Genomic DNA, 12,234 nt, shown 5'->3' on the forward strand with positions numbered 1-12,234 from the left:
ATATTTATAACACAACAACACACCTGAAAGTGATAAAAATATACAAATTTACTCATTCGATGCCTTTCATTTTATTGTTTATTTCATTTAACATTTACAGTGAAACCTCGAAGTTACGTCCCCGCAATTTGCATTTTTCGCAATTTACGCACAGTAATTTTTGTTGTCCCATTGAATTTAGAAATTTTAGCACATTAAAAACATTGCAATTTCCACTGAAAATACAAGGCTGACAGCACAAGAGCTTGCAGTTAGTCTCTATCATTATACCAACTTGTTGGTAAGTTCAATCGATAATCGAAAGTATAGACGCCATTTTCGTATTTTATTTATTGCAATTTTGCAAACAGTTTATTGTGTTTTACGAAAATTTATTGCCGCCATTCTCGCGTTTTTGACAACTCAAGAGTCTGAAGTTAGTCTCTAATCACCATACCAACTTGCTGGTCAGAAAAATTGCAATCCCCCCTGAAAACTGACAGCTCAAAAGTCTGAAGTTACCCTCCCATTAACATTTTTTTTGTCGGTCCCTTAAAAAACGTGATTAAGAGGTTTTACTGTATTTCAATGAGCTCATAAGGTTTAATAGTAAATTTTTTGGGGTTTCGAAGTGGCTTATTATTTAAATAAGCTTCGGTTTTGGTTTCGGCTGAAAATCTTGTTTCAGTCGATCACTAGAAATTTGTATGTTTACTTGGTTCACTGACAGGTGCTAATCAGTGGCGGCTTTGCCTTATGTCCTTTGAGTCAATGACCCCCAAAATTTGCCACCAATTTAAAAAAAATTGTTTCTTGTACCTACTGTAAAGAAAGTATATAATATAATGTAATTAGGTTTTATAATGTAAAAAAAAAAGCTTTAATGTATATAAGTACCTAATAATACGCATATTTTTATTAATATATTATTATATCTAATGCTATACGGAAAAATTGCCCTACGTAAATCCGCGCTATATATTTCTCTGTGCGGGTAAATTCCTAAAATGTCCCAAAACGAATGTCTTGTCTCTATATTTTTGCATGGGAAAGAAAGAGATGAAACATACTTTCGATCTAGAAGAACTTCGCTAAAATTACACGAACGCGGGACATTGTCCCGTGTGAGATAAACAATACGAATGAAAGAAGATTAGAATGAGAAATATAATATTGTTATCGGCGTGAACGAGATAAGAATGATGATTGTATTACTATGTATTTCACATGCCTTAAATATTTAATATAGTACATCTTGTATTTTTTAAATGAAAATATTTGACAATTTTAGTCTAATGATGTTCAACACGATAAACTAGTCAGCGATTTGGAGATGAACATTCTACGGCATCAAATATTAGACCTTCAATCTTCTAATGACAACAAGGCAATTATTGCAAGGTAATGTTTATTTATTTATAGTAATCTACGGTAAAAACTCGACGATGTCATGTATTGTAAAACTGAAAATTTACCTAAAATATGTTAGTGATGAACAAATTAATTAAATTGATCAATCCTTTTCAGATTAAGTAGTGAAATATTGGTGTCTCACTTGCACACCGCAGAAATGCACAAGAAACGGGAGAAATTAACTACATCGCTCAAGAAAGAGAGGGACAGAGGCAAGAGATTGGAGAGCATTGTACATGAAAAAGAAATACAATTTGATAACTATGTTTCTAGAACAAACTTCAAAATAAGGTTACTATAATCATCATTATCGTTAGTCTTCATGAGTCCAATGGTGAACATAGGCCTCCCCCTTAGATATCCCTATCCCGAGCCAACCGCATCCAACCACTTCCTGCAACCCGTCTTATGTCATCAGACTACCTTGCCTGAGGCCTGAGTCTGTTGTTCTGGCCACATGATCAGCCCAGGTCCATTTCTGGTTGGCAACTCTGTGGTGATTAATAAAATTTAAAGTTAGGTAAGTGACATTTATCAGCAGAGGCGAATATGACTTCTTATGCGAATATGAATAAGTTTATTCTTCTTGTGCCGTATCAGGTATCCCTTTATGTTGGCAATCACTTCTAAAAGGGCCTCTCTGTCTTGCTCTACTCGGAACAACTCTTCCACACATCTCATTCTGGTCCAGTCGCTTTTTTTGCGCAGCCATGACACGTTTGACTTCTGCCAGGTCCACGTTGTCCCTTGATCTTGCCCATGATGGCAGGCAAATTATTACTTTCAAAAAGGCTATGGTTTTTGATAAATGACCAAAATCTTAGTATAAGTTGGAGGATCTTATGCTTGTCTCTACGCAGGATATGACCCAGATAGGAGATCTTACGGACCTTTATACATTTTAATAATTGTCTATTGTAATTAGCTTTCCTCCGGACCTCGACAGTGCTGACCAAATCTGTCCACGGCATTCGAAGCATTCTTCTGTGAAGCCACATCTCGAATGCCTCCAACCGGTTCATATTGTGTGATTTTAAAGTTCAGGTTTCTGAGCCATACAACAAAACAGACCTAACATAACACTTCACCATTATTTGCCTAAGTTTTCAAATATATTTAATTAAATATGACTGATTGCGCCACTCGCCAGATAGCAGGGAGACGCTTGAATTTTGCGGGTTTTGCTGGTTCACGGATTTTGTCGTTGAAATTGCGTCATCTTCATTTACTTTTCCACCGAACCCCGATACAAATTAAAACTTAATTATTAATTAAAATTAAAGAATTTTTCTAGGCTCTATCAAATGGTGAGAATTCGGCTCGTAAATTGACATTTTCAATCAAGAATAACTTTATGATTCACGCACAAATTGACTAATGTTTCTGTGAGGTTATGTTGACAAATGCCCAAGTTTATTGTATGACGTGTATGATCTATTTATATCGACCACTTCTTGCCGCTAAAAGCATCTGCAGGAAAACGGCGGAAGCAAAGTTGTACACCTAATATTATACCTTTTCCTTTCAGTTTTCTGAGTTCAGCACTTCAATCTTTGAGGGAGCAGTACCAATGCTCCATTCCGCTGTCTAGCTTGGAGAATATTTACAACACCAGAGAGGAAATAAGGAAGAAAAGTAAGGAACTTAATGAACTGGAAATACAGTTGAAGGAAAGTAAAACGGGAGTCGGAGGAGACGAAAGTATTGCAGATAGTCTAAAGTTAATGCAAAATGGAGATGTTTTGTGTTCAAATAATGAAATTCTGCAGTGTCCCCATATTCTTGAATCTAAACTTAAGGTAATCTATGAACAGTTGTGGTCAAAAGTGTGGACTTATTTTTAAATTTTAGACTCACTTTAAAGATTGATTATTAGATTGATACGAATAGGTAAAAATGGAAAAAGAAAGGAAGTGAAGTAGAATGAAAGATAGGTCAAGATGTAGAAAGAGAAATGGATTGGTTGGTCATAAACAATAAAAGAAAAGTGCAGAAAGAAATAGAACAAGAGTGACAGAGAAACATAATTGGTAAGGCATAAAGAAAAAAAGATAAATACAGAGAGAAATAGAGCAAGATGGTGACAGAGAAATGTAACAAGTATATGGAAAATAAGGAGATAGATAGATAAGGGGGAAAATTGGTTGAGATAAAATAGAAATAGGAAAAGATAGTAGAGATATATCGATACCAGATCTGTGCTCAAATATTTTTTTTTATTTTCTGCTCGATTTTTTTTGGGTTTTTAGGAATCAAAATGGAAAAGGGAAAAATCTTTGCTGGATTCCAAAATAACAAGCTTAATGGATAATCGTAATACTTTGGAGGCCAAGGTAGATTCTTTGGAGGAAAGTTTACTGATGCTGACCTTTGCATTTGGGAAGTCTTCCCAACAACAGAAACACTTTGAAAATGTGCAATTATCTCCTTTCCATATGCAGAGATCTTCATCCGTTGTTGAGCTGACAGATATTGACTCCGATGATATTTATCAATCAAATGGTATATATTATTTTTATTACATAATACATAGTATCAATTTGTTTGATTCTCACTGTATATCATCATCTGCTGGCTTACTGCCCTGTATTTTAGTGTCTTAGATTTTCATAGCTATTCAGATGCAAAATAAGGTTTTCTGGGTTATTTTGCTGTGTATCAACGGATCACACTGCTGCGTCCATTAACTCTGATAATTGAACCAGTGCAAATTGTCAATAATAGCAGGATAACAAATTCTGAACACTTTAAGTAGATCGAAAGGTCTGTTTATGAATATCAATAGAATGTCCGCCGACTCCTTGTCTTGCAGTTTACCGGTTAGCGCATTCACCTAGCAGGAGTGAGGTCCTGGGTTCGATTCCCGGGAAGGTTGAAATGAAATGTTTGTTTTTACAGGTGATTTTCCACTGAAGTATTTCACTGTCCCTGGACTGGCATCTGAAGGGTAAGACTAATCCACCTTACCCTTCTGTAACAGATGATCAAGATGCGCTGCGTTTGATGAACAATCCAGTGCCTTATTCACCATTGAGTGTGGATAATGGCTTGACACATAATGGAGCAGGACTTGTGACTTGCTTATGGCTTATTTTGTAGATTTTTCAAAACAATATATCGAAGTTCGTCTAGAGCGGGTTTTGTGACTCGTAAAAAAAACCCCACATAGGGTGGGGTCCTACAATAAAATAATAATGACATTTTGATTTTTCAGTTTTAGATCAACCGATGCAAAAACCTACACCAAAACCGCGGACATTTATCAAAACATCTCCAGCCCATAGATCAAAAGACAAAGTTCAACCTTTTATTGAAAGCGATGTAAATCTACCAGGTTCGCCTATAAAAATGACTGAAAAAAATAGCCTAAAATCACCAGAGAGAACTACGGTAGTCATTCAAACAGATCCTATAATCCCGTGTGATTTAGAAAACGCCATCTGTCAAACAGATTTTGAGATCCCAAAGGTTATGACAGATGAAACTACAAATAAAGAATTAAATCAGCGATTGGAATTATCGCAGGCCGATTTGATTTCTGCTGTCTCACTCGCTTCTGAAAGAGCAGGACTGATTTTGAATTTAGAAGCAGAAAAATGCATTTTTCAATCTAAAATAGAGGCCTTTGAACAGCTGTTGTTAGACAAGGACAAAACGATTGACAGTTTACAAGCAAATTTAAATGAAAATAAGCAAAATGTTTCAATCAGTGACAAATGCAATTACGATTCTGAAACTGAACAGTTACAAAAGGTTTTGAAGAGTTTAAAAGATGTAGAGGCTGAAAAAGATAGTTCTATTGAAGAATATAAAAAGTTGTTAGAAATTGAAAAGACGGAGCATAGTAAAACAAATGCAATCGCTCAAAAACAAATGTGTGATATGAGAATCAAACTAGAATCACTTGAGAGAGAATACAACAGGTAAGAAATATCTATTTAACTCAAATATTTTTTTTGGATATACAAACGACCGCAACTAAATCAAATCTCAACAGAGAAGGCGTTATCGCTAATGCTTATGGCTCGTTTAGCAAGTGGATGTTGCACATGTCAGAGAATGATAAGTGGATAGAATCCATGCCAACATATTGAATTGACATGTGTATTTAAATCTAATGTAAAAGGTTGAGATTTTGACCCATAGATGGTGTCAAAGTTCCGGCGGAGTAGATCAAAATCAACCGCATGCAACGTTGCCAACCCTATCAATTTTGGGAGCAATCTACCGAATTCGATGGAAAATTTAGCGATTTTCAAACATTTCTCCATACTTATAGTAATATTTCAATCTAAAAATCATCTTTCTTTGCTCATGAAATTTTGAACAATATTTATAACTGTTGAGTCTTCTTACGGCTGTTTTGGGGAATAAAAACTCTGGACTCCTATCAGCGACACTTGGACTGATAAAAAAACCTAATCTGCCGATTTTTCCTCGATGGAGGTTGACAACGCTGACCGCATGTGAATTAATGCGCTCACACCGTGTATCCTTGAGATAGCTCCCGCTATGCTGAACAACATCGCTCTGGATATTGATCTGTTCCATGTATCCGAAGGGGTTTTCCGGAGCAGGATTCTTCGACTACTTTGACATGAGTCTCTTTCGTGTATTTTTTTTTCTTTAATATAATATGTACGTATTGAATATATTTTTGTAATGTATATGTTATATTTAAAATAAATAAATTGAATTGAATTGAATTGAATCATCTTCGGTGATTTTAAGCCCAACTGCAACTCCAAACCTTGGAAATAATTTCAACTAAGAAAAAAAATCCCAGTTCAGTCCTTTTATAAATGCACGCATTTACATATATACATTGACGAAAAAATCGTTTTATTTACATTCATTTCTTTTTTTTTTAAATTTGTTCTTAAGCTATTAATCCCCATCCCCATCAAGCACAAGAGGTTTCTTATTTTTTGATGTAGTATTCGTTTCGTTTTCTTCATGTGTTTCTTTTGTATTTAATCAAACATGTTTTTTTTTTTAAAAAACCCTTTTTTGGTTTGTGATAATATTTTTCTATTTGATGAGCAGTTGGCGATAAATATTATTCTTCATTTTTGTAATATTAAAAAACATATTCCATTGCACCGCAACGAGTATAATTAAATATATGTTGAATTGATTATACAGGAGAACTTCCCTGAGAAGGGAATGTGGAAGTCAGGACATTTATTATTTCTTTATGTTTTGTTTTCATGTTAAATAAAGATTAAGGTACTAATATATATGTAACAGACGCGGCGGATCACTCCTTCGTCCGTAGCAATCGCGCCCGTCACAAGAACTGTATTTCTATAGGCGCTGGTGTCAACGCAGAGTGGCCGGGCGTAGGCGGGCCTCGGCCGACGAACGATAAGCTCCGGTGGAGGTATCGCTGCCTAGAGATCCCTTGCGGGGTCGCTAGCGAGTAGCGCTGGCGGCCGCAATCCTGAGTCAGGCAACCGGGTTGTAAGGCCGGTATCTCTCCGTCGGCGGGAACGGCGGGGTGTGTTCCAGGGAAGTAGCCAAGAATCCAAATTATCCGGGGTCCAAAATCCAGTCCAAAGAGTATCCGAGTTCCAAGTCCAGGGGGTAGCGGTGTTCGAATACAGGTGGCGATGAGGTCCGGTTTGAAGCGAGGCAGGGAGACGAGGTGGAGAGTAAAAAGCCTTAGTAGTGTGACGAGATGACTGACTTTATTTTTCTCCGGCGGGGCTATATATACAACATATTTTGCCGTGCGGCGGCGGGCTAGGCCAATAGCGGGCGGTACTAGGTTGACCAATCACGCGGCGAGAGAGATAGCGAGCACATTCGCCGGCTCTATCGGTCTCTCTCGCGCCACGTATAAGGTCCCCACCCTCCCGCTACCCGGCCGCAGTTCCCCGCCGACCGCGCGGCGATCAACACTCATACAGAATAATCAAAAAATATATCCTAGGCATACAAATATTTTTATGAATTCTAATCTATATGGGCTTCAGTATGGCAATGACCACCCCCGAAAGTGACAAATACTGGTCTTTATTGAGGAGGTGGTACATCGCTTACACATACTGAAGCCCCTATGCTACATTAACCCTTACGCTGCTACGCAGTTTTTCAAGAATCTAATCAGAAATCTTATTATTAATACATTTTAAAAATATTTTATCGAATACGTTGTTTTCCAAACACACTACTGTTTTGAAAATTAATAGCAATTCCAAGAAAAATCTTCCATTTCATAAATATCTAATTCAAGCCCAGTGGAGTGAGCAAGATAGACAACTCGTGCCGCCCGCAACACATTCTCGTACAGCGGTTGCAAACCCTTTCTTAATCGAAAATAAAAACAAACAAAAATGATCTCGCACAGCAATCTCAAGGCGCATTGTTTTAATAATTATTATTGAAACGACAGTATCATGATGGTTTTTTTGTTGATTGCGGGGCAAAGTGCCCTTATTATCAAACCTACCACTTCCATGAATGCATGCTAAACAAAATTTGGGTAAAATATATCTTGGATGATTCATATGAACAAGTGACGTCGTTCAAAGTAGTTCGTTTTTATTAAAATATTTAATTTTTTTTTTATTAATTTTCAAGAAACTTTGCTGTACAATTTTATGTTCGAATTTTTACCGCGCGTAAGAAAACATTTTTTGTATAAAATTTTCCGTAGGGCTGAAATAGGTACGAAACTGAATAATAACCCGTCGAATAAGTAATTTTTATGTTTTGAAAATGTTTTATACCACTGACGGTTAAATGCAACAAGCAGTTCCCGAATTCATTTACCCTTTTGGGGATTGTGACGTCAGCATCAGTCTAGTTAGAACTTTATGATAGGGATTAACAACAACGATATATCGTTGTTTAGCAGTCTAAGGGTTAAAGCCCCAGGAAGGGCCGCCAAGTTGGTGCAGGTGCTTTTACGTCGGCAACAATATATACATTAAATAATCTGACTAGTTTAAATGATCACTTAACACAAACCAAAGAATAGAGGAAATTCGGATTTTTAAACTGGTGAATGCCTTTACTTTTAATATATAATAGTATTGATAACTTTAAATAAACACCCCTAAGATATATGTTGTTTTTTTTTAGTTTGAAAGATCTGCTGACAGCTCCATCACACATAGAAAGTTACAATAGTACCATTGAGAAATATAGAGGAAAAATATTAGAATTGGAAGAAAGGTGTTTCCAACTACAAAAAGATTTCGAAAATGGACGAGTAGCTGTGTAAGTTTAATATTTTTATTTTATTTTTGTATCTATATATCGACGGTCCCTACGTATACTATCGAATCTGCATTTTGCGAGGTTCACAGGAGAGCATAAACAAGGCTTGATATTTTTTAAAGAAGCTGACTGGCAGACTTGGACACAGTACGATGTAAGCAAACTTGGTTTTACGCGCCTTCTGGTATATCATAATTCTATGTATTCAACTAACTCTTGACAAATTTGTAAAGAAACTACCCGAAAGAACTTAAACTTCATTATGTATATAGAAATATTTTGAATGTATTATTGAAGAGTATATATTTCAAAATATCATTTTCAATTATTTCTTTTCATCCCACGACTTTCGAACATTCAACATTCGCACACATTTTCAGGAACCTATTTATGTGCGAATGTCGAGGGCCTACTATTACTTGTTTTCGGCCGATGTTATCATGTTTTGGTAAAAGGCCCTAAAAAAGGTGGAAATAAAAACGTTTATTGTGTATTTTTGCTGTCTTTGTTTTAACATGCCTCATATGTATCTAAATGTAAAAACTATAAAAGCCGATGAAAGTTTATAAACAAGTAAAAATAAAGTACAATACCTGTCTGCAAACACTTAAACATGCCCAACAATATTATTGATTTTGTTTATTCTTTTCTTTACTTTATAGACTGTCCTCAAGATCTGAATGCGATCGCTGGAAAACTCTGTCTGCCGAACGCTTCTCTGATCTAGAGACCCTGAACAGGCGACTAGAGGAGAAACACAGTGAGGAGGTCGCCGCATACAGAGCGGAGGCCTCTCATTGGCTGGCCGAGGTCAATGTGGCCAATAGGAGCATAGGCGACTTGCGGTCGGAGTTAAATCAAAACAAAATGGCCGCCGCTAGGCAAATGGCTGACATGGAAGAGGTGATCAGAAGATTGCACACCGTAAATGGAAATTTGAAGGTATATTTTATTAATCTTATATTTTTTTTAGTCTTATAAGGATTTTTAAAATCCTCAAAAAGGTAATCAGGTGAAGATTAGTCCACCTTGTAGTGTCGTGATTATAAAACAAATAATAATTTAGCCTCTACATAAATTTGAGTCCCGAGACAAAGTCTAGAAATTTTTAGACTTTTCGAGACTTCGACACTCTTCGATACAAAGGATAATTTGTATGAAAAAATAGTGCGTGTAGTAAATAAATCAATAACACTTTGTTTTCATCGTTTTATTTTTTATTGTTATGTAAATTACGTGCTAGCAACGCATTCTTTATCCCCTAGAGAGCGTGTACAATCGTACTGCTGGTCTTGAAAATTTGATACTAGCATCTCGAGAGTCTCGATGTTGAAAATGTCTCGATACTCGAATTTTCGAGAGTTTTAGGTCTCAAATGGAAGCCCTACTTATGCCCTATCGTTAGCTGGTTTAAGCGACTACTTTACACACTGTTAAATGGAAGAAACATGTTTAAACATCTATGTTTCATCAATTCTTCCTAAAATCAACAAACAGAAAAAATTACAAAACAGATATTTAAACATAGATAGAATGGTGAATAACACAGTGTGTAAAATGGCCTCGTAAGCTTGGACTTCCATAATCTCTTCTCAAAATTGTTCTTCATCTCTCTTGTACTATGTTAATTAATTGGATTTGTTTGTGTATTCCAGCAACAAATCCTCAATCTGCAAACAGTCGTAGCTGCCAGCGATCCCACATTTGACCTGTCGTCCATCACAGAGCTAGAAGAAGAAGAAGATACGATAGCATTGGATAACGCTATGGTACATTCTCAGAGGATCGGTACGGACGGTAATACCGACTCCGTCCCCAGTGATGTAGACTCTAACAGAGGAACTTACACAGATATAAATAATATGCAACTGAGCAGTAGACTTCAAACTGGATGGTAAGTATTCATTTCCTCTCATTTCCATTTCCACGGGGAACTGCATGGTTCTGAGTCTCAACTGCGGCGCATTTTGATCCATTATTTACAACCAAAAACTAGGTTGTGGCCAGTGATAGTGTTGAAAACTCATAGATCAAAGGTCCGAGGCACAAACCCTGCTGCACAACTTGATCTACATTTTCAACTTTCAAAAAATGGCCTGAAAATTGAGATGTTATAGCTGGCCGTTATAGCTAGGCCGACAGTCCTGTGCCACGACGCTTAAAGCCTGCATTACACGAATTTTTTTGTTGTCAAATGGATAAGCCGACCACCTGTCGTTCCGGAGTCAGTATGTTGATAGTACCACGTGTAATAGGGGCTTGCAATATGTCACTGTCCACCCGCGCTCCTTTTGTTCTGGATGACATAAGGGAATAGTATTTTGCTTGTGGTGTAGCTATAGTAATAAATTGCTCCTTTTGGAATAAATTTATCCATTATGCCAGGAATAAATTGATGATTTTGAGAAATTAGTAACAATGTAATTTCATAGGTCTGATTCGGTATTGGATAGAGTCAGACGAGAGAAACAGATGCTGGGGAAGCAAAACTCCCTTCTCAGGAAACAGATACGTGTGCTAAGTGCCAGGGAACGCAGATCAAGGCTGGAACTACAAAATCTCAGGGCCCAAATGTCCAGGTGAGTCATTTATTATTATCACAATACTCTTATCCCCCCCTGGGCCGCGATTACAATGGAAAGCCAAGGGCGTCATACCTGCACCATGACGGTATAGTTTATGACAAATTCTCCCAAATGATTACCAAGATACACTATCGACCCCCCATCTTCAAGTTTTGGGTAAGTGCATCGATGTGTAACAAGGAAAACGTACGCTATGGTACACATATCTACTCTTTAAAAGTGACCAAAATGTTGTTCCGCCGAGCAGTTTTTGCTTTAATTACAATTTATTTAATTTTTCAATCGTTCTGAGGTGACCAGATTTTTAGTTAACAGCCTATTTAAAATATGAGAGAAATCAGTCAATTCTGACATAACTTTCTTGCTTTTTTGCTGGCAATCTTCTCCATAGCGTATATTTTTGTCTGCTAGGTTGCAATCCGTAATCCTGCCTTAAATGACATTCAGGTCTTGACTTTGACAGTTAAAATCTCGTTAGAACACCTTATTCCTTCCGTTATTATTTGCATTATTTAAGGTCAAAGGCCATTTACTTGCCTGTAACCTTAAAATATGTTTAAATTTATGTATTTTTTTAAACGTTTTCATTATAATTGTTATTTTTTATTGAATAAAATGGATTTTAGTGTGTTTAGAATTTGATATTTATTTCCCATACTAATAAAAAAAACACCTTTGAAACCAACAAACTAAAGCTAGGGTTTCCTAGGACAGCGGTGACCGTATCTTAACGGCCGTAGTGAACGGTGATGCGGTGGACAGCCGTCATAACGGTGACTAGAGAGTGGTTTCCCAGGAAAACGGTGTTGATAACATTTAACAACGCCATTTTCCTAGAAACCACTCTCTAGTCACCGTAACGACGGCTGTCCACCGCATCACCGTTCACTACGGTCGCTAAGATACGGTCACCGCTGTTCTAGGAAACCCTAGCTTAACATAGCAATAACTTCTGAACTCTAAGGACAAAAAAACATCGAGAAATTTCAAATAATTCCCTTTTTTCAAATATTTCTTACAACTACCAGAA

The 12,234-nt window shown here is 36.8% G+C and overlaps 1 protein-coding gene across 1 annotated transcript in view; it reads left to right on the top strand.

The window, feature by feature from the left end:
* Positions 1-12,234, top strand: part of LOC148284433 (centrosomal protein of 290 kDa-like) — a 52,909-nt gene that overhangs the window by 28,194 nt on the left and 12,481 nt on the right. Inside the window, exons 17-25 of the mRNA XM_088240038.1 lie at positions 1,271-1,380; positions 1,507-1,683; positions 2,921-3,191; positions 3,642-3,894; positions 4,607-5,315; positions 8,482-8,619; positions 9,282-9,561; positions 10,275-10,513; positions 11,052-11,198. Coding sequence (XP_088096164.1) covers positions 1,271-1,380; positions 1,507-1,683; positions 2,921-3,191; positions 3,642-3,894; positions 4,607-5,315; positions 8,482-8,619; positions 9,282-9,561; positions 10,275-10,513; positions 11,052-11,198 — 2,324 coding nt within the window. The remainder of the gene's footprint in view (positions 1-1,270; positions 1,381-1,506; positions 1,684-2,920; positions 3,192-3,641; positions 3,895-4,606; positions 5,316-8,481; positions 8,620-9,281; positions 9,562-10,274; positions 10,514-11,051; positions 11,199-12,234) is intronic.

Source organism: Micrasema longulum, unplaced genomic scaffold (assembly GCF_059751315.1).
Source record: "Micrasema longulum isolate JH-2025_06_02 unplaced genomic scaffold, ASM5975131v1 h1tg000120l, whole genome shotgun sequence".
Classification (NCBI taxonomy): domain Eukaryota; kingdom Metazoa; phylum Arthropoda; class Insecta; order Trichoptera; family Brachycentridae; genus Micrasema; species Micrasema longulum.